A 25,928-nucleotide genomic window follows, 5' to 3' on the forward strand; every position below is an offset into this window, starting at 1 on the left:
AACATCCCGTACACTCATTTGTGCAAAATAGACTGCGATGAGCTGCTTTGTGTAAAAATAAGTATAATGACGTTGTTTTCCACAATGCAGCTAAATGCACAGATGCAAAGAGCCTTAAGGAAAGACTGAATGCGGTCATAAGGAATTGATCAAAGCATCAAAAGAACTTCCCTCCAATTTTATGAATATTTCACGCAGCGGCTAGATGCCCTTACAGCTATTTCATCACACAATTAACTCTCTCTGTGATTTACAGCGCTGTAAAAGCGAGGTGTACAGTCCACATAAACGGCATGTGTACGTTTGCCATATGCGTATTTGCCAGGGCCTTAATCAGCTAAGTTGATGTTCTGCTCTAAATATTCCACGGATTTGCTCGCAGATGTGTGCGTGTCACATTAATTTGAAGTGAGCGCTCGGCTTCATCAAACACTGACTTAAAAAGTGAATAAAACATTCGTATGTGCGGTTAATTTGCGGAAGCTGGCTCATGCAGTTTTGCTCCACTGATCGGAGTGTATTTAGAGAACAGCGAGCGCCTGGGATGCAGAATGTCACTGTGCTGCGAGCATCCCTGCGGTACGCAACAGGATCTGTTCTCAGATCAGCCACAGGCCAGAGCTGGAGTGGGTAGATAAATGCGGATCACATTATTAGTGTGCGGAGTGAAAACAGTCATTAGGCCTTCTGCAGACTATGCAGGGAATTCAAATGAGTGAAGTGCTTTGATATGTACCCGTTTAAATTACAGTTTTTAGCACGCTGATGCTCTGTTGTGTTTGGAATGGAGGCTGCTGTTGTCGGAGTCTCATTTTGCTTGTTTTGCAGAGACTCTTATGGACAGCAGGTGGGCTACTACAGAGCTGGCGTGGACCACCTATCCAGAAAGTGGGGTGAGTTATAGTGGTTTCCTGTTTGTAATTGTCCAAAAGGGTGGATATCAATCAACCCATGTATTGACGAGACAAATGAAAGGTGGCCATTAACAAGAACGATCACTCACAACCTCTCTGTTTGCAAGCAGCGGTTTATTTTACACTTGTGACTGGTGAAGAAATTAACCACAGCGAGTCTGACCTTAAGCCCGATACCCCCACCCAAATCCACTCGCTCCCGTAGTATGATTTGTCTTTGGAATGTGCATGCGAAGTCAGTCAATGGAAATGATGGGTTTCCATGGCAACAATCTTAAGCAGCTCAGCCCTTTCTGCAGGCTGCCGCTCGATGTCTGGCATCTCAAAAGCCATGCATCATCATAAGTAATGTGTTCCTTCACACCTGGAGATAAACACATGCTACCCCTCGCTGCGATGCCTCTTAATTGTGTTGTGAGAAGTTCAGGAAACCCAAATGTCACCTTTGAGAAAGCATTTCTATTTACCCTAACCACCGACATGAATTTAATTGAGCATTTGAGTCATTCATTATTCCTTCTTCCATTTAGTGCTGCTTTGAGGCACAACTTAAAGGTATTGTCTTAGTGATGATCCATATATCCAGATCATTTTAGGATTTTTAGGTTTTGTGTGACTGTGTCCTATAGGATATAACCAGACGTAATGCAACACTTTTCCAATGATAATTTGTCGGTCCATAGTTAACAAGAAATTGTGGCATGATGTCAAAGTCAGTCTGAAAATATGTAATGTTTATATACAGGTCAATGATGAAGAATGTCTTCATACCATTTTCAAAAAAAATGTAAAGGTTATGACTCTAAAATTGGCATGTGCCAAGTAAAAAAGTAATATTTTCTTAACTTGGAATACACATTAGTGTACAAATCTCAATTGTTATTTTCATTTCAGTAATTTAAGGCAAAAAGGTAAACCTTTTTGTATTTACAAATATGAATTATTAAATCAGATGTATTTTTTTTTTGAGAGTCGCACCACTGTACATTTTACAGCCAGAGCCTTTCCTTAAAAAGGTCAAATTATCTGACTTTTAAAGAGACTCATTGACATTGACATACATTTTTGAAGGTCCTCTCCATGATATCATTTTCTGTTTTATGTTGATTTTATTTTTCTGTATGTTTCTGCATGTTGACTCTACATGATTTTTTTTTTTATATTAAAAAAGCTGTGAAGCAGTATTTTATTCCATAAGGAATAATAATACAAGATTATGTCAAGCAACTTAAAGGGTTCTCTTTTCAAGAAAATATTTATTGACTGAATGAATGATTGAGTGTTCATTATGTCAGGACAGTTGTATCATCCTGACATGTTTGATTTATATAATATCAAAATAAATTTAATTCAGAAACTACAACATGGTCACCATAAAAAAGATTTTTTTTACACAAATGAATAGATCCAGACACACACAAAAAGTGCTATGTCACTTACATATACAATTATGTGGAGAAATATGAACTGTCCTGTCATGGCCACAGCTTATTGAGACAAAAACCCAAGTTAACAGTGAAGATTTATAATATATAGCTTTATTGCACCTGGTCGGGACACTGGTACATTCTTTATATATAAAAACTTTACATAAAGAAAGATTTCACTACATAAAGAGTGAGGAAGGTCCCGTGGTTTGCTAGTTTCATTGGAATCAAACAACTCAATAAGACATTTTTCAATTGAACATTTCATTTCAAGAAATCATTGTGCAGTCAGTGACAGTATTTTATGCCCTTTCTCAGTGGGAGGAAGTGAGTGGATATGATGACCACTTGAGCCCCATCAGGACATACCAGGTCTGTAATGTACTGGAGCCCAATCAGAACAACTGGCTCCGGACAGACTTCATCCCCCGTCGAGGAGTACTTAGAGTCTATGTGGAGCTCAAGTTCTCAGTGCGGGACTGTGGCAGTATTCCCAATATTCCCGGGTCCTGTAAGGAGACCTTTAATCTGTTCTACTATGAATCGGATGGAGACATGGCCACAGCAAGCAGCCCACCATGGAGGGAGAACCCCTACGTAAAGGTCAGCTGGAATGATGACTTCTTTTAATTTAAGACTTTACATGATGATACATTTTACAATGTTGTGGTGAATGTTGTTTCTTAACTATTTAATTGGGAATATGACAAATATTTTAAGAGACTGTCATCATTTACTCATGTCGTTCCAAACCTGTTTGACTTTTTTCTTCTATATAACACAAAATAATATATTTTATCAGTGTATTTTTGTCTGTTTAATGAATGTCAGTGGTATAAGATGCGGTCACGTTTTTATGGGTGAAATCCAGTAATTTGAATAGGAAATAATACAAATAGAAATTTCGCAAGAGGGCAAAAGATTTCGCACAGATTTCGCATCAGGTTCAAGTTGCTAACGTTGATTTGTTACGCTGACCAGCTGAAAGCTGCTTAACTTCTGTGGTTCATACTTGCTACGCCACTGACGATAGACAATGGACCAATGAAATTTCACCAAAATTTAACTAATGTGACCCTTAGAATGACTATCATACACCTGGCACAATGCGGCGCCAGGCGCGACGCAAGTGTTTTTTGCTAGTTTCAGCCCGACGCAGTTGTTTAAATAGCAAATGCATTTATGCCAATTTGTGCGCTCATGGGCATGCTGGTCTGGAAACGAGGTGCGTTCAGGCAAATTGTTGGCACGTTGCTATTTTGAGGCAACTGAAATAGATTGCACCATTGACCAACTAAAACCTGGTCTAAAGTCAATTGCGCGGTATTTATTTTTTTGTTATTTAAAGAGCACGTTATTAATATGCCGTTATAGGCGGGTCCACAACGCTCGTACACTCTACTTATTACACACACAGGGATACGCAGCAGCACACAAACATGCCAAATATTAAAATATTACAATGTAAAAGATTGTTATTGTGTAGGCTACATAAATATAAAAATGCCTACATGTTAGGGCTGTGCAAATAATCAAATTCGTGATTAGTAGTAAATCTCCATCACGTGCTTTCAAATGGAGCGGCATTTACTACACAGAACCGTAGTTCACTGAAAAGCTACACAATATCGCGTTTATTATCGCAGGTGATACATTGGCAATAATGAACGCGATATTGCGTAGCTTGTCAGTCAGTGAGCTACGGCTCTGTGTAGTAAATGTCACTCCATTTGAAAGCACGTGATGGAGATTTAATACTAATCACAGAACCAGCTTTACTGACAAGATGCGCATGATAATCGAATTCAATTATTTGCACAGCCCTACTACGTCATAATGGATAGTCATTGCATGTATCAGAATTATGCTACCTATTTGCTCGCTCACGAGTCGCTCCATTTCCTCTCTGGAGACACGTTCAGTCTTTGCGCTTGCAAATTCCGCCGTGTAAATAGCCAATCCGTCATGCCACAACTGGCTCTTAAAGGGAATGGGACACGAATTGGTTTATTGCATATTATGCCCAAAACACACCCAATACTCATTAAGAGAATAGGGACAACCCTTTTAGACCATGCACCAGGAACACCGATCATTTTTCCCATCGTTAATCGTGGATTCAGACACGTCTTTAGACCATGCGATTAGATCGTTAAAATAGGGCCCTTGGTGAGTAAATGATGACAGAATTACAGAGATAAAGGTTCACAGTCCATAGAAAGGTTATCCTTACACTTGGTGATTGGCCAAAAATGTCTTAAGTTCTCTATTGTCTTTTGTCCCAGGTGGACACCATAGCCCCTGACGAGAGCTTCTCATTGCTGGAGTCTGGAATCGTCAACACCAAAGTACGGAGCTTCGGTCCTCTTTCCAAAGCTGGTTTCTACCTGGCCTTCCAGGACCTGGGTGCCTGCATGTCCCTCATCTCGGCCAGGGTTTTCTTTAAAAAGTGCTCCACCACCATTGCCAACTTTGCTGTCTTCCCCGAGACGGCCACTGGTGCCGAAGCCACCTCTCTGGTCATTGCTGCCGGAGCCTGTGTGCCAAACGCCATAGAGGAATCGGTCCCTCTAAAGCTGTACTGCAACGGAGATGGAGAATGGATGGTTCCCGTGGGAGCGTGCACCTGCTTCGTGGGCTTTGAGCCGGCCAAGAAAGATACTCAGTGCCAGGGTAAGTGTTTGGCTTTTTAAATCAGAGGAATGCGAATTCTGGTTAAAGCTTTTGAGTGTTTGCTGTCAGATGCTACAATACGGATTAAAAAATTTGTCTGAAGCATTGCAAAGGCTACTTGCAGGTCAGAGCGGTTTTATATCCTTTTTTATGAAGTCACTGGCAAAGCTAATTTTTTGACATTCAAAGAATTTCTCTGGTAAGTTTTTTCATAATGTGAACTAATTTTACATTTAGTGGATTGCTATTTTTATGTTAAAAATTTGTTTGTATTAACACATGGCTCCAAATAGATTTAAATTTTTCATGTTTCTGTAAAAAGTTTTAGATACATGACAGTGTTATGTATCTTAAACATGTTCAATTGTATATGTGGTAAACGATTGGAGTAAAATAGAAAGCAGTTTAAATTGAAATCATATTTTACCATTTTTGCTGCATTTTTATCAAATAAATGAAATCTCAATAAGAATTAGAGACTTAGTTAAAAAAAAAAAAACTTATCGGCCTCAAACGGCCTCAAACGTTTGAATTACAGTGTATATTCTATCAAATCTACACCACAACAATAATATGCAAAGAAAAGATAGCATTTTTAATAAAAAAAAACATTATTTTCAGTGATAATTATGCCTTCAAATATCCCCAAAAAACAGTTTTGCAGACTTGTCCACACAAAAGTCAGCTCACAACACACATATACAATTACATGAATAGTTCACCCAAAATGAAAATTGTTTTTCTGTTTTACATTTAATAAATGTAAATGGGAATCCTTTGTGAGTAGTCATATTGACTGCTTTTATGAAACTTTTATGGTGTTTCTTTTGTTCACTTACATTAAATGAATAGCCAACAAATTTTAGAAGAAAGTCGTATGCCTTTGGCGCAAGTAGTGTTATAATACTACTATCTATTACTATCTGCTATTTCTCTTTGCATTCTGGGGTTAAAGGCCAAAACAGATTTTTATGTGAATATGAAATGGCCAGAATTTAGGAGCTCAACAAGACTAGTAACGCCTGACAGTCCAAAATCTGGAGTCTCGAACAGTGAGAACAATGTGAGGATTCACCCGTACTGATCCACAGTCTCCCCGCAGACCTTAACTGGGTTCAGCACAGAAGAGAGAGAGTCTCAGTAATGGGTGGAGGACTGCAGTGGTGTCAGAGAACAAAACTGCCAACAGTAGCAGCAACAGTAGCAGCCCACAGCTTCCACTGACACACCTGATAGGGTCCTAACAGAGCGATATACCAGAGATGGATAGTTCTGCAGAAGGCGAGACCAATTCTCCGACGCGAGTCTGGGAGAGTAATGGAGAAAATTAAAAGATAGACTACAGAGAGAGCGGGGGAGGAGAGAGAGGGAGTGCGAACGAATGATGAGGTGGGCTCCGAGTAATAAAATGTGAATTGGACGGGCCTCCTGGTCTGTTCTCTGGGAAGGAACTGGTGGACAGAGGGGAACTTCCTTTGAGATTGCCAGTATGTAGCGGCTCATTTGTTTCCATCTGGTTGTTCAAGGTTAAGAGCTTGCCTTAAAGGACTGATAAACGACTCTCCCGGGCCACGCTATACAGCCGTGAGATGCGCCGTGGCCAATGGAGAGTGCGTCTAATTTCCTTTATCACCTTCCGGCTTTAATCCGCAGGCCCACTGACACACACACACACACAGAAAGGAAACAGCCGAGCCCAGTTAACATTTATTTGTCAGGTTGGGTATGTTCTCTCTCTCTCTCTCTCTCTCTCTCTCTCTCTCTCTCTCAAAGCTCTTCCCATCTCGTTCTCGCGCTTGGTCTGAATGCGTAACGCCACGCATGTTAAGGCTGAGAGCAGGGGCCACTCACTCGGATTTTCCACTGTCTTATTACACTAGCCGTGAAGTGATAGGTGTCATGGGAGGAATACTGAAGATTTTTTTTCTGTATTTGCTATAAATCACCTGCGGTGTCACATGCAGGACACATCTCTCAGCATGGTCCCCATTAACTGCAGTGTTTTGTGTGGAGATACAGGTGTGGTGGATTGTTTACAGGAAAAACAGAAAGCAGCCGATTCCTCAGCCAGACTGTAACATCAGCCATTTTCTTCCAAATGAAACGGACTGACTTTAGTGCATCATTATAGCACTGTTGGCCTCAACGGTGCAGTTAGAAAACTAACTTTGTCTGAGTTTAGGTGATTCATTGTTGGTATATATATTTTTTGAATGATATTCGTAAATGAGTCATTTTTGCGATGGAAAATATATTATTCGCAGATGACCCAGATTTTACTTTGGATATGAAGTGGCGACAGTTAAGCTCAACTGATAATGTTAATTACTACAAGAAATCATTTTGTCATCCCTCTCATTACCTCCATTAAAAAGAGAGAAAAACAATAGAAGACAATTTCTGGAGGATTTAAAAGCAAGGCAAGTCACCTTAATCTGTTTCTACAACACAGATTGTTTCAAAGCAGCTTCACGGTATTATAAACAGGAAACTAATAGAATCAATGATTCAAACTTCATCAAATATGAGACAATTCCAAATTCTGCTGTAAACAGCTCTAAAAAGACAATAGTGTCATTATTCAGCTCCAATCTGTTCAGTGTTGATTTAAGCAGAAACGTGAAGCTAAATATAAAAACACATTAATTCTTCTGCTAAAACATGAGTATATTATTTATACTTTTTTTACAGCCGTTTTAGGGTTTCAGGCATTATCTTGTCATGGCAATGATGTTTCTGTAAGGCATTTACAATGGAAGTGAATGAGACCATTTTGCAGGATTCTGAAGCAGCAATGTGAAGTTTATAATATAAAAACACTTTAATTATTCTGTTAAAACTTGAGTATTATTTGAGCTGTAGAGTTTTTCTATTTAGAGTTTTGGGCATTATGTTATCATGGCAATGGATTGAACTTTCACTCTAAAAAACACTGGATTTAAAACCATCCAATTTAGGTTGTTTTAGCCCAGCGGCTGGGTAAATAGAGGACAGAACATGTTAGGCTAACCTTACCCAGCAAGTTGGGTTGTTTATTTAACTTAGCACGATTGGTTGATTTTACCCCAAAAATAATATTACAATGTATGCATATTGCATTAAAAATATGCATTAGACCCAGCCACTGGGTAACACAAAAACTACCCAATTTACCCAGAAAAATGACCCAAGATCAACCCAGCATTTGGGTTGAACAACACTTAAAAAATAACCCCCCAAAAATGACCCAGGCTCAACCAGTGTTTGGATTCTTAGAGTGTTACATAGTAAAATAATGTTAACACACAGACTGTTCATCTTTTAGCTATACTTTTGATTAGCCCCGTTCACTTCCATTGTGTCTTATTGTAACCAAGATTTTTTTTTTCTCTCTCTCTCTCTCTCTCTTTTGAAAGAAAAAGTAAAAAAGTAAAAATTAAAGAGGAAAAAACACACAATTGTTGCTGTGACTTTCACTTGAATTGAACCTGTAATATTCCATTAAGGAGCTATTTCTATTTGGATTTGTTTATGTAACCAAATGTATTTAGGTTGATTCAGTGATGTTCAGTAATATTTTTGACTAAAAATAAATTAAATTAGAGGCATGTTTTAAGTTAATATTGGTTTAGTGTACTATTAGTACTCATTTTTAAAAAATGTCAATACTAAAATAAATTTTAATTTTGTATAGTTTAATTTTGAAAATTACATGTTGTAACACACCCTTTTCTTTTTGACGCTTTAGCATGCACCCCAGGCACCTTCAAATCCATACAGGGCGAGGGTTCTTGTATGCCATGCCCTTCCAATAGCCGGGCCAGCTCTAGGGCGTCCAGCATTTGCCCTTGTCAAAGCGGCTACTACCGCGCTGACAGCGACCCCCCTGACGCGGCCTGCACTAGTAAGTGATGATCATCAGTAGCACTTGTCAAATTAACATAGTTCCCACATTGTGCTAATTATATGTTGAAAAGGTCTGTCCTGTGCATTCGGCCCATTTGATGTGGCGACTAATGACACAGGAAAGCGTGTTGATAAAAAGGTCATGATCGCTAATGTAAGCCTGTCGGTTCTCAGCATCTAGTGCATAAAGCATGCGATTACAACCAGTTAGCTTCAGCACCGTTGAATCTTGACACATGGATTTAATTGGAAATATCACATGAATTCACACATTGATGCAATGTGTTGCAAAATCCCCTAGTTGGAGAGCTTTTTTTTCAGTGGTGGTCTTTTGAATGTTTTCAGGAAGCCTGCATGTTGTTTGTTATTTATGAATTTAAAAAACAGAATTGTGCTGGAGATAAGCACAAAAAAAGGGGAAAAAATATTTATTCCTTTTCAATAATTGTAACCAAAGCTTCCAGTTCCTTAGGCAGTTGTGCTTTGACAATCTAGCCTCTGGATTTAATTAGTTTACATCATGATTCGCTGCGCAAGATTTGTTATTTGGAGATTTGACCCTGACAAGATAACTATGTAAATATGCAAGAATAATTAGATAATTTACCCAATGACAGCCTGACTTTAAAGCTCCAGATTTTTTATTAGACTTGGAATACTATGTAGCGATCTACAAAATGGTATTTTTTTTCCTGACTAAACATATACCGTAGGGTATGTGCAGAAAATGTTTTGCTCCAGGACATCATATTTGGTCTGTTAAATTATACATGTTTCACGAGTATGACCGTTGTCTTCCTAGCTGTTCCCTCGGCTCCATTAAACGTGATCTCCAGCGTGAACGAGACTTCAGTGTCACTGGAGTGGTCCGAGCCGCGGGATTTGGGAGGAAGAGGTGACGTGGTGTATAACGTGGTGTGTAAGAAGTGCCTGCACGATGGTGGGTCCTGTGCGCGGTGTGACGATAACGTGGAGGTGTCGCCGCGGCGGCTGGGTCTGGCCGAGAGGCAGGCGGCGGTGAGGAATCTACAGGCTCACACCCATTACAGCTTTGAGATCCAGGCTGTCAATGGGGTGTCCCCCAAGAGCCCATCCACCCCACAATATGCCACTGTCAATATCACCACCAATCAAGCAGGTGAGAAATTCATTTTCAATTGTCTAATAAACCAGTAAACCACAGGAGACTCAAATGGCTTATCTTTTTTATAAAACATTGGCACAAGGGTCAATGACCAATAACAGTGTCCCCATAAAGAAAATGAGAAGTCTTTTAAAAATCTAGTACATCTTTTAAGATTCTAAGAAATTAACTCTTTGAAATCATGTTGGTTCCATATGGTTTTGAAAAAAATCTTTTTAAATGCAGTGATGTAAAATGTGGTGTATATATATATATATATATATATTGTACAATACGCCATCATGCAGATATATACAGTATATATATATTTTTTTTTCTAAGCTTGTCTTGCCATAAAAATGCCATAATATAATATAATATATTCATTCATTTTGCATGTTAGTCTCACCACGTGACTATTATTTGGTGGCCAAAAGTTGTAATTACTAAATAAATAAATTATTAAAGGTCATGTTAGACTACTTTATATTTTGACATTTTGATATTTAAAAAAAATAATAAAATGATCAATACATGTTCATCAGAGGTTTGTTGCAGGTCAGTCTGTTGCATGTATAAATCTTTGAATAAATTAAAAAGAGACCATCGTCATTGCCATTGACCCACAAGCAATATGATCAAAATAATGATAAACAACTATTTTATGTTTAATTTTTCTGTTTATTACACAAAATGATCAGAATACTCCGCATAATTTTATTCATTTGCGTATTCATTTTCTTTTCGGTTTTAAGTTCAGATTTTTATTTTATTTTTGTATTTGCATTTAGAATTTTATTTCCCAGCTGTCTGTTCTCTCAGAACTGACTAGAGACCCTTTATGGGTCCCGACCCACCAGTAAAGAGTCATGGCCTTAAATAATCTGATGTTATTCTAATAAAGTTATTCGGCTTTTTCTCTCTCCATCTCTGAACACCTCCAGCTCCATCAGCGGTCCCCACTGTCCACTTAATGCGGGCCACAGCTGGCACTCTCAGCCTCTCCTGGCTGCCCCCAGAGCGGCCCAATGGCGTGATCCTGGATTATGAGATCAAGTACCAGGAGAGGGTGAGGAACTGCTGTGCATCTAAATCACCCCTGACTGAAGAACTCTTGAACCCCAGCCAGATGACATTACACCAGGCACCCAGCATGGGTTTAACTGGCTTGAGCTCAAAGTAACCCTGGCTCGTCTTAAAGTGGAGTACAATGGAACAACAGATGGCCACTGGTCAAAACCCAATGACTAATTCTAAAAAGAGTGGAGCTTAATTCGTCTATAGGATTTACTTGCTGCCACGTGTTTGGTTGACAGTTTTAGCCCAGGATTGTCTTTTCAAATACTTTTGATCCGCTAATTGCAGTGAAAACTGTTAACTAAGCATTCACTCTAAGCATTCAATGACTCACGAGTCTTGTTTCGGTCCTTTAATCTCTACGTGTTTCTGTTTCTCAGGGAGAGTCGTTCTCGCACACCGTCACTGCACAGCACACTTCTGCCAAAGTGGAGGGTTTAAAAGCTGGCACGGTGTACGTCGTCCAGGTACGTGCTCGGACCGTAGCCGGTTACGGACGCTATAGCAGCCCGGTGGACTTCAGTACAAGTCTGTATGGTAAGAACATAGACTTTTTCTTTCTTTTGCATCTGTTACAAAGATACTGAGTGGCTAAGTTAATTTTTTATATGCCAAACCATGTAAACCTACCCATAGGAAAAAATAATCACAAATGAGATCTCTGTAATACCCTAATTGTTTATCCTTCGGTTAAATCTCCTGCTCCATAGGTATTTCTCCTGAGAAAAAGACCCCATAAAAGTTTCATGTGTCTAAGTCAAAGATTTCATTATGAATTGAAACATTTTGCATCAGATTCTTTCAAGGCTGTATGATCTGATGTCATCCATATTTATTTATTAACTCTTACCTTGTCAAAAGCAACAGTCTATTTGTATTCTTCCTGATAGATTTTAAACGAAACATTGCATATGAAGTGCAGTTTTGCATATTTTATGATTACTGGTATTCTAAATTCATCTAAATTCATCTGACAGATGACCCAGAGCGGTCAGTACAGGACCTGTTGCCGCTCATTGTGGGCTCTGCCTCGGCTGGATTTGTGGTCATCCTCGCCATGGTGGTCATCACTGTTGTCTGCCTTAAGTAAGTATTATTAATGAACACCCATACATGACTTAAAGGGGATGGTTATGACATCATTTTCCCACCCTCATGTTGTTCAAAACTATATGATTTTCTTTTGTTCTGTGGACCACAAAATAAAAAATTTTGAAAAAAGGTTTTTTTTTTTAAACAACATTGCTTTGGACATTGACTGTCATTGTACGGGCGATATTGGTTAAAACATTCTTCAAAATAAAAGTCAACATGAATCCATCTTAGTTTCATAATGTGGTTTGAAACAGGGTATTTAATGAGGAAACTTTTAGGGAAAGGTGCATGGTAAAGCAAAACATTTGCTAAATGTAATATGAAGTGAAGTGACATTCAGCCAAGTATGGTGACCCATACTTGGAATTCATGCTCTGCATTTAACCCATCCAACGTGCACACACACAGCAGTGAACACACACACACCGTGAACACACACCCAGAGCAGTGGGCAGCCATTTTATGCTGCGGTGCCCGGGGAGCAGTTGGGGGTTCGGTGCCTTGCTCAAGGGCACCTCAGTCGTGGTATTGATGGGAGAGAGAGCGCTGGACATTCACTCCCCCCACCTACAATTCCTGCCGGCCGGAGACTCGAACCCGCAACCTTTGGATTACAAGTCCGACTCTCTAACCATTAGGCCACGACTTCCCTTAAATATAATGTATATATTTAGTAGAGATGTGCATCTCCGTAACTGAGGCCGATGCGATACGCATCTCGATGCATAACCAATTATACAATACATATGAAGAAGCTACTGATACGATGTGATACGATTTACCCCTATTATGATGCAGTGAGATTCAACACAATGCGATTCAATGCAATACGAAGCAGCAGTAGTGAATGCGAGAGAATGCGCTTGAGAAACAGTTTAGAGAGGAGAAATCAATCTACATATAAAATATTGGTCACAAAATAAATAATAATTGTTTTTTACCGATGCGAATATGTTAGAAACGATGCATTGCAATACAAATGCCAAATAGTATCCGATGCGCAATTTTTTAAATTGATGCATTGCATCGTTAACTTTTATGCCAATGCACGGATGCAAATGAGTGAGTCTTACCTACCTATATACTTTACGAATTTCGTGTACTGAGGAATTATGCATGATTTAGGTGCAGTCACATTTACCAGTGTTTGGCAAATATTAGCAGGGCAAAATCCAGCCATTTACCCTTTTAAAGACTGTGATGTCTATGACTATGGCGATTTACGACCCTGGAAATGTGAAAAAGTTCATTACTGTAGGAATCCATGTAATCAGGAATTTTGCTGAGAGTGAAAGATTTCCCCATGCAGATTTTGCAACATATTCAAGTTGGTCACATTGATTCACCAGACTTACTAACCACAGGCTTCTTGGTTTAGAAGTGCGCATACATTGCTACACTATTGACAACAGACAATGTACCTTTTTGGCTTACAAAATTTGCCTAAAATTTTGCTAGTGTGACCGCGCCTTTAGACCAGGAACTTGTAGTAAGAAAGTAAACAGGGTCCATTTAGATTTCATGTTGATTTAGCAAAGAGCTATTTGTATTGTTTATCGTTTGAATGCCTCAGTACTTGGTGTCAAACAAACTCAATAGCCCAACAGCAAAATGAGATCAGATAAAGACTGCAAAACAGACTTCAAAGTGCGTCTGACTGCCGATATTTATGAGACTCTCACAAGATGCTCATTTGAGGCCACTTCGCCCAGATCCGAGCGAAGACTGGGACATTGCCAATCACTCCAGAGACGGCAGACTGCCACAGTGTCTATTTGACACATTCTTCTTGACTGTGACCGCCTTGTTGTGCCAAAGCGTCTCCTCCTCTCCGCTTCAAGCTCTTTCTTCTCTCTCATTCATGCCCTCTGAGCTAGTATCCTAATGTGTTTTTGTGTGCGTGTGTGTGTGAGTGTGCGTGTGCGCTGAAGCGTCATTCTTTTCCTTCTGACATATAAATTAGAGATGAGATGCTAATTAGCAGCAGGCGTCATTGTTAGCACAGGTCAAGAGACAAAAGGAATCCCACAGATGGTGAATTCCAATAGGCCCCTTTGCTCCCGTTCCCTTTCAAACACGCTACTTATGCAGAGTTAGTGAAACAAAGAGATCTTAATGAGAAGGCCGAGACTTAAATACACTGTTCAGATACTTGATACAGGCATGAACCTAGCACAGATTAGCATGTATGTTCTTGGGCTTGGTTATTTGTTCCTCACTTAAGGCTCAACCTATGATTTGGTGTTAACTGACTTACTGTTTTTGGAGTACATCTTACATTTTGGCTCATCTGAACCGTCTAATGGAGCGGTTCTGGTTTGAAGCGACGACAAGACATTCTTGACAGTTGATCTTTCCTGCTGCTTCTTGTGGTGACCCGGCCTTTGAATTCTGCATGTCCCGAATTGCAATTAGGCAGAATGGCGAGAAATCGTAGGCATTTAGAAAGTGCATTACCTGTGTAAGTTTAGATTGATAAAACTAGCTTGTCGTGCAGTTTGAGGGACATAATTGATGATTGAAGCATATGAAATACCTAAAGCACTCATATGTTCTCTTTCACAAAATGCCCCAGTTATATTTTTTTTGTGCCTGTAGTGTGTAAATCCAGTCTTAAGCCAGACTCTCAGTGTGTGTATAATCTGGTTACAGACGGCAGCGTACTGGCTCTGAGCTGGAGTATACTGAAAAATTGCAGCAGTACGGTGAGTATATCTGCACTGTTTGCCAAAAACATATTTCTTGCTGTACATATTTATTGCTGTGACTAGAGAAAGCTTGTGAAAATGATGCAGTGATGCAGCATATAAAAATATAAATAAACAAAATGATAAAGTCAGAGCCATCGCCTTAAAGGGTGATCCAACGCATAGCATTGTGACTTATGTGTGGACAATATATATCAGTTTCCACTTCTACACTGTTAAAATGTTCATAATTTTAATAAGAAAATAGTGTAAAAATGTTACAATAAAAATCTGTTAATTTGTTAAATGTAAGTATGTAGAGTGTAATGAAACAACATTTTACTGAAAAATGTATGGGTTGGATGTAAAAAAAAAAAAAGTGTGTATTACCATATAATTTTATGTCTATACATCTGTATTTAACAAGAATACAACAGAAAATTATGGAGTTTCTGGTAGTAAAAAATAGTTACCGTATCATTTATAATGAAAAAAAATAGTAAGTCCCTAATTGTATTGGCACATTGGGCTGTATTATGTTTCCCTAAAACATTTAGGGAATATTTACAGTGTATCTAGCCTATTTAAAGTAATAAATAATAATAAAAATTGAAAAAGAATGGACTGAAAAACATTCTTTGTCTTTTGGTTTTAGTATCCCCCGGTGTAAAAGTTTACATTGACCCTTTTACATATGAAGACCCGAACGAGGCCGTTCATGAGTTTGCCCGAGAGATTGACATCTCATGTGTGAAGATAGAGGAAGTCATTGGAGCAGGTAAACCACATTTCTCAGTATTAAAAACAGGCCTTTCTTATTAATGAAGAATATACTAACACCTAATTTTACATAAACCTATAAAATATTAAAGTTTGGTGGAATTCTCTAACTGTGTTTTCAGGCATGCCTTGGAGCAGTGGTTTTAAACTGGTTTTGCTTCAGGAACCAGATTTTACATGACAGAGTACCAATTAATTATCCTACAAAATTAATTAAATGTCTTTAAAACCAAGAATTGCTATTTATGAATATTACCATGAACTGCAAAGGTCTAACAATATAAAAAAATCATACACCACCATTCATAAGACTCTTTAAGGCTATGTTTATTTAATCAAAATGAATGTAAAAATACTAATATTGTGAAATGTTGTTACAATTATTTTATATATATATATGAAATGTAATTTATTCCTCTGATGCAAAGCTAAATTTTCAGCAGCCATCAGTTTCAGATGATTTCTGAAGGATCGTTCTAGCATGCTGATTTGATGCTCAAGAAATGTGTTATTATTATCCGTGTTGAAAACAGCTGCTTAATAACTGTATAATTAGTTGCATTCTATAATTTACATTGTGTGTTTGTCCTCTATGTCCATAACCCCTGTAAGAACAGATGTGCAACCAACCAGTTAAGAACCACTGCCTCTGAGGAAATATTTTAAAATACGTATTTATAATTGTTTATAATACACCATATTCTTGGTAGATAAAGAGTTTATTCTGTAACTAACCGTATGCATGCTGCTTGCTGCCTTTACTTATGTTTTGTATTATTATTTATTTATCTATCCCTATGCTTGTGTTTGGCCACTCCCATGTTTTACGATCTGAATCAATTCCCTCCACCTCGTTTCAAACTTTCACATCCAGAGTCCAGGCCCAAAAGCCCCACAACCCTTAAATTTCTGTCTCCTCCTTCTCCACAACGTGTCCCTAAACTCCTCTCTCACCCTCTCTCTCCATCCGTCCCCTGCCTATTCAAACCCTAAACTGCTGCCATCCCTTCTTTTCTCTCGTTTGCACTTTCCTTGGTTTTCAGCGGTGCATCATTTCTTCCCTCGAATGATTTTTTGATCCTGAGCTCAAACCAATAATCCTCCCTCTCCCTCACACCCCCACCCCACTCCCTCTCTCCTCTTCCTCTGTTCAATTCATTCAGGAGAGTTCGGGGAGGTGTGTCGAGGCCGACTCAAGCAGCCTGGCCGAAAGGAAACGACCGTGGCCATAAAGACGCTGAAGGCAGGCTACACGGAGCACCAAAGACGAGACTTCCTTAGCGAGGCCAGCATTATGGGCCAGTTTGACCATCCCAATGTCATCCACTTGGAGGGCGTTCTGACCAGGAGTTGCCCGGTGCTTATTGTTACAGAGTTCATGGAGAACGGAGCGCTCGACTCCTTCCTAAGAGTAAGACTGAGATCATATTTAATGCAAAACTGCTTTATTGCATTAGCCTTACTTATTTGCTTTCTCAGTAAACAGCATCAGGAGCTGAGCCCATGGGCATTTTAGACACCATTAGTGTGACCCGGCTAAGTTATCCAGGTTAACGTGTTTCTAACCCTGTTATATTTGCCCACTGGTACATTTGACAAAAATATTGGCTAATTCTTCAAAAGGTTATCATTATTGTCCAATTATTCATCATAATGCATAATACACTTTCATCTAGAGCTAATAAAGTCCACAATCAAATTTATACTGCTTTAATCATTAAAACTGGAATAAATGACAATCAAATGTATGGAATACACTGATTTCATTCACCAGAGGCCTTTACAACACATGCATACAAAACTGGTAATATTAATACAAATAGTAAATAAAATACAAACTATATGAATATTAATAAAAGAAGCCATCTAAACCATCTAAAGTTGATCATAGAAAATAAACTTTAAAGCTTGTTTTAAACCATGTATTATGTTACAATTCTGGGTATGATCATTATGTTTATGTAACTGGATTCAATAAAATTCACAAAAAAAAGTAAATTTGCTGCTTATTAATAGTTAGTAAGATAGTTGTAAAGTTTAGGTATTGGGTAGGATTAGGCATATAGAATATGGTCATGCAGAATATGTGCTTTATAATTACTAATAAACAGCCAATATGTTAATAAGAGGCATGCTAACTGATAGTTGAGAGCTAGTAGTTGAGAAACGTAATAAAATGCTTATTTTTTTTTTTTTTTTCTGTGCACCTGCCTTTAATCATGAAATTAACATGAAAATCGTTATAGGAATTTTATATGCATGTTAAGCATTTCAGAGAGTTGAAACTTTGCAGGCATGTTCATGACCCTAAATGAGAAATACACAATTTAAAAAATAAAAATAAATAAATCCTAGGTTTACAAGTGTTTCTGACAACTCAAGACTGACCCAGGACATAATATAATTGATAATTACACACCTGCATCTCAGTCAAACTCATCAAATCAGTATTAATGCATCTAGTTTAATATTCATCTCTTACAGAGTTGAAATCAATTGTAAAATTCACTCTCTATCCCTAAATTATGTCCTTGTACCTGTCCATGGTGCCATTATGGCTGTGAGTGATTCAAAATGACACATTTAGCTGGGAACAGTTTCGGCTGAAAAGCACAAGTGTCCACTGCTATGCATAAAATAGACCACTTTAGCTTTGACATTGAATTAAAAATGAAAAAAAAAGCTTATCTCACTTGCTTCATATTAAATGTAGAGAATGTTGTAGTTTTTCTCACCTCAAACCATCCCACAATCTGTCTTTGAGACTCTGTTCTACACAAATTCAAAGCGTCTAAAACGGCACCTCATTTATACTGTTAGCAACGCAATGTGACGAACTAGAACACTCCCATTATAATTAAAAAAAACTGTTGAGTCGTGTTGCATTGCTCGCTTGCGGTCTAGATGGGGTGTTAAAATACATCAATCGCATATTAAATCAAGTGCCATTGCAATAAAAACTGCTGTAGTGCATACATTAAAAAGAATGAAAGAAGCGTTTTCAAAAATATGCAGCTTTTGAAAAAGATTCAGGGCTATGCCTTTCCTTAGCCTGGTGCTAAGAAAAATATGCTTGGCTTCATAATCTTTCATCAAAATGTTATAACTCTTTCAATCAATTCCCGATGGACAAAATCAAGTTTTACTGAATATTCTGTTTCAATCTGAAGCACGTCACATTACTTTACATAACTTAGATAGCAAAACTTCCCTTGGCCAGACATTATTTTGCGCTGACAGGGCAATTTGATAACTCCTCAGCATTAAACAGTTATTCATGGTGCTTTAGACAGAACCTTGATTCACCTTTAACTTGTGTCAACATCTGGCATTTCAAAACCTTAAAAATACCATAATAATCTTGTGAGACCTTGTATAATCCCTCAGTTTCTACAGTAAACAGTTTGCACTCCAGAACCTTAACCAACCCATGCAGACAGTCGATGCAGAGGAGCTTAGACATCCAGAGGTGGGTTATTCTTGCTCTGTCTGACCACCAAGCAGATGACGCAACTTAAAGCCTACTCAACCAGTCCCTCATCCCCAGACATCTTCCTACGGCACAGCTTGTACTCACACAAAGTCCAGCCAGGGACACAATCGCACTCATTTCCACGCATACACACAAACACACTTCTAAAAATATCTATAAGAACAAGCTTTGGCATGATTCATCTTCAACTTTAGAAGAAAAAAAAAGCATCAACATCAAAATCTCATACCAGAATGTTTATCGTCACTGGAGCCAAACCAAGTGAGAATGGCTACAGACGTGATGATGTCCTTTTGCTTGGAGGCTTAGCATGAACCATGTGCTATTTGTGAACAGTAGACTTGTGAATTTCCCCTTAGAGGTTTCTCTAACACCAGAACTTGGGCTGTAGCATTACTTTTTTATGTTGGACATAAAACGTTAATAAAAGACAAGATCTCTCGTATGCTCACCAAGGCTGCATTTATTTGATCAAAAATACAGTGAAAATATTAAATAATATTAATAAAAAAATTGTTTTTTTATTTTATTATATGTTAAAATGTAATTCATTCCTGTGATATAATGCTGAATTTCCATCATCATTACTCCAGTCTTTAGTGCCGCACGATCATTAAGAAATCATTCTAATATGCTGGTTGACTGCTCAAAAAACTTGTATATTTATATATTATATAATGTTAAAAAGAGCAGCATTTATTTGAAATGGAAATCTTTTGTAACATAAATGTGACCCTGGAGCACAAAAGCAGTCTTAAGTCGCTGGGGTATATTTGTAGCAATAGCCAAAAATACATTGCATGGGTCACAATTATTGATTTTTCTTTTATGCCAAAAATCATGTCCATGAAGATATTTTGTAAATTTCCTATTGTAAATATATCAAAACTTAATTTTTGATTAGTAATATGCATAGCTAAGAACTTCATTTGGACAACTTTAAAGGTGATTTTCTCAATATTTCGATTTTTTTGCTCCCTCAGATTCCAGATTTTCAAATAGTTGTATCTCGGCTAAATATTGTCCGATCACAACAAACCATACATCAATGGAAATTTGACCCTTATGACTGGTGTTGTGGTCCAGGGTCACAAAATTCCCTAATGTCCCTTAATTTAATAAGCTCTGTCTCAATAAAAATATTAAATTATTCCCAAAGTTTTGAATGGTAATGTGCATTGGTTTGGTATACATTTTTAAATGTCTGTTAGGCACAGTATAAACTAGGTTGCATGTGAACCTGTATTTAATGAAGTTTGGATCATATTTTCTAATTTGTGTCAAAATTCAGTGGAGTTTTATTTGATGCATGGCCATTGACGTGATAGCAAATGGACTCGCTGATATTTTTCTGTCCGTAGCTTATCACCCTTTTCTATTGTACTGCTCCCTCTCAGCTGAACGATGGCTTACCATAACGCAGCTGGTTGGCATTTATTTCGCTGTCACAACTCTGTACGATAATATGGTAATTTGCATTTTATTATTAGAATTTTGCCCAGCAGAGGACCACCGCTTCAGAGTTTCTCTATTCAGAATATGAAAATGAAAACATGTGGCTTTGATATTCTATGTGAAGTGTGTAATTGAATTACGCTTTCAAATATGCAGTGCTATTGCAAAGGAAATTCTTCCATAAGGATTAGCTTTGTGGAGTTTTGTGGAGACACTTCTTCATAGCATTGGCATCCTGATACTCTGAAGAAGATTATGGGCTGCTGCGAGTAGAATTAGTCCAGCGGCTCTGTCAGAGACAGGCTGGTTAGAACGAGGAGAACTGGTGTAGTGTCGTGTTTACATCTGTTAATGCCACTCTCCCTCTTCTATTGTACTGTTCCCTCTCAGCTGAACGATGGCAGGTTTACCGTAACGCAGCTGGTTGGCATGTTGAGGGGGATCGCAGCTGGCATGAAGTATCTGTCCGACATGAACTACGTCCACCGTGACCTGGCTGCCCGCAACGTGCTCGTCAACAGCAACCTGGTGTGCAAAGTGTCTGATTTTGGTCTCTCTCGCTTTTTGGATGATAACTCGTCGGACCCCACCTACACCAGCTCATTGGTGAGTTTGGTTAAGGTCACGCATGTTTGCTCTTTTTATATAACAATACAAAAGCAATAATGAAATATCCTTGTTCTAATAAATCCTACGATCCCCACTAAGCCATTATAGTAGCTTATCTTAAGTACTTTGTCTGTACAAATTGGTAACCAGTACACTTAGTACAGACAGTTATTTCCTTTATAAATAATAAAAATAAATAATTATTTAAAAATTAAAATTGTATTTAATTTTTTTAAAAAGGACATAACTTTCCAGGCCATGATAATTAAAAAAAAAGGAAAGGATGCACCAAAACTCTAGAACAGGCTACCAGTTTTTATTAGAAATGCCTCTACACTGCATGAGTTTAAAGCAAACCTCAAAACCCCTCTCTGGCTTTTAATTGTAGTTAATTGTGCTGTGTCTGGTCTTTTCATTGCTGTAATTCATGTTGTTTATGGAGTTAACCTTTATAATATTTGATTTATTGTACAGCATCTTGGTCAACAATTGTTGTTTTTAGTGGTGCTATATAAATCAACTTGAGTTGAGAGTTGAGTTGAGTTGAGATGCAATTTAAAAAAAATCATGGTCAATTTTTTACTATTATTATTACTATGTTATTATACTATTATTACAACTAACTATGTTAGCTGTTTATGTTAGCATATATAATGGTGTTATCATTTGCATTTTAATTGGTAATCATGATATCAGTTGGCAATACCATGGTACTTTGCTTTATACCATGATATTGAATGATTTCCATATTAAAGTACCATGGTATTTACACTATGTTATTTCAAAGGATACTGTGATACCTTGCATATGTTGTGGTATTTATGGATTTGATACATCTCCAAAACCATGTTAGCATGGTGCCATTTGGTATTTTTTCTTAGTTTATTAACCTGAAAGAAAGGATTTTAGTCTCTGAGGGAATTTTCAGAGAGCGTTTTATCGAAATCCAGGTGCCAGACAGAAGTGTAGCGATATCTGCGCTTTACAGATACAGTGTGCATTAACAATTGATAAGAACAGCCTTGACCATCAGAATCGGGAGTACAGATGGCATACTTGATATGTGGAAGAAGCCTGTCTCTATCTCTGTCTGATGGAAACATATGGATGTAGTCAGTACAGTACGTGATGGCTTGTTCAGTGTGTCCGACATGATAAGCTACGGATAAGGGAATTGAATGACTAGAATCCCGTATAAATCCTTTCATTTTATTTTTAGCATCTACATCAACTCTTTTGGCTAAAAATGTTGAGTAAACATTTGTGTCGTTACCAGCCATGCTAGCAGTCAGTGAAGATTTAGCACTAGCATGCTCGTTTAGCTCGTACTTCGCTTGGATTAGTGTATTGATTAGTCTTCCCGTTCACGTTGTCTGTTTGAGGGATAGATCAAACCGTTATGTTTATAGTTAGATTCCTGCCATTTAATTTTTTACTGGTTTTCATCTCAGATTAATGAACCCAGCCGGGTACCCCGTGGGGAGGAAGCCGTGAGTAGGGGCCGAGTCTTAGCGCTAATTAGGCAGCTGAAGACTCAAGCCATGTCGTTGGTTTTAAAGTCTGTGTTTGAATTTAATGGCTACTCTGTGTGTATGTGTGTAATTGCGTAGGGGGGCAAGATCCCAATCCGCTGGACCGCCCCCGAGGCCATCGCCTTCAGAAAGTTCACCTCGGCGAGTGATGTGTGGAGCTACGGGATCGTGATGTGGGAGGTTATGTCATTCGGGGAGCGGCCATACTGGGACATGAGCAATCAAGATGTATGACAACTTTTTGTATTACATCACAGATGAATCTCATGAAATCTCATGTTTAGGTAACAATTTAGTCCAAAATGACAAGAAATTGGATGTTAAATTTAAAAAATGTTTAAAGTAATTTATATTGTGACATTATTTTCATGACAATTAGGCATATTTATTCCCAAATTTTGAGTACTCTGTTTTTTTTTTTTATTCCTATAATTCTCAGTGGTGTTTTCATATTTATGCAGAAATTAAATAATTAAAAAAAAACAAAAAAAAAACAGATTTTATTAAAAACAGAAAAAAAATACTGTAATCGTACTTTTATTTTGTATTATTTTTTAATCAGCCTAAATAAAAGGTAATTCAATAAATACTACACTAAGCACTTAATATTTAATGTTTAAAAGATATATTATTTGTTTGCATTACAGCAATGAGAATTACATTTTTCCATGCATTTATTATAATGCATTTATGATTATTTATATAGTAAATTAATTATATTAATATATAATTGTAGTTATTTCTTCAATAGAAGAAATAACTATTGTAGTCATTTATAATTGTACTATATAATTGTAGTTATTTCATTAATAATGAAGATATTAATTCTAATTTTTATTGATATTTTAACTGTATTTATTAACAATAAAAATAGCTTCTGTTGTTTTGTCTATATTGCAACCACAATGCTATGTGTTTTATTCTTAGATGCTCTTTTTTTCAACTCTATTAGTCTTTATTATGGTTTAACGATTGTAATATTCCGGTCATATACTGTATGCCTAATAAAACTCTGCATACTGGCGAGTTTGTCCTAATGCAGAAGGACAGTGTAATTGCTCTGTCTGTTGATGCTGTAGGTAATGAACGCAGTGGAGCAGGACTACAGGCTGCCTCCTCCCATGGACTGCCCTGCAGTGCTGCACCAGCTCATGCTGGAGTGCTGGGTGAAGGAACGGAACATGAGGCCTCGCTTCGGACAGATCGTCAGCACACTTGACAAGCTCCTCCGCAATGCCACGAGCCTCAAAGTGCTTACCAGCACACACTCAGGGTGAGCAGAACACAAGCCAGATTAGACACAGGTCAATTATGGCCTTGACTTACAGGAAAAGACGGATCTTCCTCCTGGAATATACTTTGTGAAATCCCAATTGGCAGAGTATGCGGCAAATAGTACACTGTTACTGCTACTTTTACTGCTAAGCAGGAAATTTTGTCATATCAGCATTGCGCTATTTTAAATATAGACTCTATTCTAAAAATTTTCATCAGATTGTACTGCTCAGAGATTGCTTTTTCATGAAAGTTTAGAGGTATATGTATTAACTTGTCTCAGATGAAAGTATGAAAGCCTGTTTATAAATTAATTGTCATATAAAAATTGTAAAAAATAAATAAATAAAAAGTAAATAAATAAAATGAAGTCACTTTAATTTCCAATTTAAGTGCAAGAAAAAAGAAACTAAAATGTCTAAAATGACAATTACAAGTTGAATTGCTAGATACATTCACTTTTGCGCAATATAAATTACAATAAATAAAGTCAGTTGTGATCACACTGTGCGATGTAAAGTCATTTACAAGAATTTAATTTGCAAGACAAAGTAACATTGTGATATTTAAAGTGGCAATTAGAAGTCAAAATGGTGAGATAAAGTCTCTTTGCACATTATTTTGAAATTACAGAAAATCAGAAGACTATGTGCAATACAAAGTCCCATTGTGAGATATAAAATTGCATTTATGAGAATGAAAGATGCAATGTGGCTGATATGTAAAGTCACATTTTGGGATATAAAGTCTTGCAACTTTGAAAGTTGCCATTTCAAAAAGTTACAGTTACAAGATAAAGTCGTACTGTGAGATTTAAAATGACAGTTACAAGAATCAAAGAAACAACTGCAATATGTAACACTGTAGGATCTAATCGCAATGGCGGATCAAAATCACAGTTGCAATAGTCACATTGTCACAAAAAAATCACATTGTGAGATTTAAAATGCCAAATACATGTCGCGATGGAAAATATCGTTTTGGCAATATAAGGTTTCAATTTACAAAGTCACATTTTGAGATTTGAAATGCTGTTGCTCAAAACATCTATAAAATTTGTTTGCTCAAAACAGAAAATGTGGCATATAGTGAGGGTATAGAGTTAAAAATAAGCACTTAGACTAAACTCAGATTGTTCAGTCTTAGAATTTTAAGAGAAGTTTTTGAGTTCCCTGACATTTGACTGATGTTTGTAAATCTAAGTACAGTTTGTGGCATTACTGAGATCTAGACTTAAGAGGATGTGGGATTACTAGGGAGAGACGTCTGAGAAACAGGATACTTTGCTCTTCATTCTAACGCAGTCTAGGAGAAACAATGGAGCTATTAAAAAGAGATCTATCTTTCCTACGGGTAAAGCACAAGCTGAATTTTTAAACTGAACATGTGCAGCAAAATACCTATCACGATAAGCTTACCCCTCCCAGCGCCTCACTATGCAAATCATTGTTGACTGTGTAGGGCTTTTTCCCCCACCCAACTCCTCACGATAAGCAGTTTCAACCATATAAATTATCCAGCAAATAAATGCAACCCATAACACTGCTGAGTCTGACTTAGTCGAAATAAGCACACTCATTTCACTTGCGTTTGTAAACGCGCTGCTCTTGCCTCGAGCGTTTTGAACCGCACCGTCTTGGGAACGGAGTAACGGCTGACTTACACACAGTGCAGTGCCCTTTCCTCTTCACTGGCTGCTGTGTCTGCTCGCTGGGGAAGCTGGTTCGGTTCAGACTAGGGCTAGCGGAGGTGGCGGAGAGAGCTTAATAAGGGAAATGGAGGAGATGCTAAAAGAGAGCAATGACTTTAATTAGTCAGCTAATGAGCTTTTTAATGTGCTGGCAGTGGAGCCCCGTGCCTAACGGTCGAGTGTGTACGGGTGCGCGTGCGGGCACGTCGTGCT

At 37.8% G+C, this 25,928-nt stretch overlaps 1 protein-coding gene across 1 annotated transcript in view; it reads left to right on the forward strand.

The window, feature by feature from the left end:
• LOC306881914 (ephrin type-B receptor 3-like) overlaps positions 1–25,928 on the forward strand; it is a 35,601-nt gene that overhangs the window by 3,262 nt on the left and 6,411 nt on the right. The window contains exons 2-15 of the mRNA XM_079436271.1: positions 829–893; positions 2,660–2,944; positions 4,627–5,014; positions 8,742–8,897; positions 9,702–10,037; positions 10,967–11,091; positions 11,480–11,636; positions 12,077–12,185; positions 14,847–14,899; positions 15,537–15,659; positions 16,825–17,072; positions 21,000–21,215; positions 22,829–22,978; positions 23,830–24,023. Of these exons, the coding sequence (XP_079292397.1) occupies positions 829–893; positions 2,660–2,944; positions 4,627–5,014; positions 8,742–8,897; positions 9,702–10,037; positions 10,967–11,091; positions 11,480–11,636; positions 12,077–12,185; positions 14,847–14,899; positions 15,537–15,659; positions 16,825–17,072; positions 21,000–21,215; positions 22,829–22,978; positions 23,830–24,023 (2,605 nt within the window). The remainder of the gene's footprint in view (positions 1–828; positions 894–2,659; positions 2,945–4,626; positions 5,015–8,741; positions 8,898–9,701; positions 10,038–10,966; positions 11,092–11,479; positions 11,637–12,076; positions 12,186–14,846; positions 14,900–15,536; positions 15,660–16,824; positions 17,073–20,999; positions 21,216–22,828; positions 22,979–23,829; positions 24,024–25,928) is intronic.

Source organism: Barbus barbus (assembly GCF_936440315.1).
Source record: "Barbus barbus genome assembly, chromosome: 15".
Classification (NCBI taxonomy): domain Eukaryota; kingdom Metazoa; phylum Chordata; class Actinopteri; order Cypriniformes; family Cyprinidae; genus Barbus; species Barbus barbus.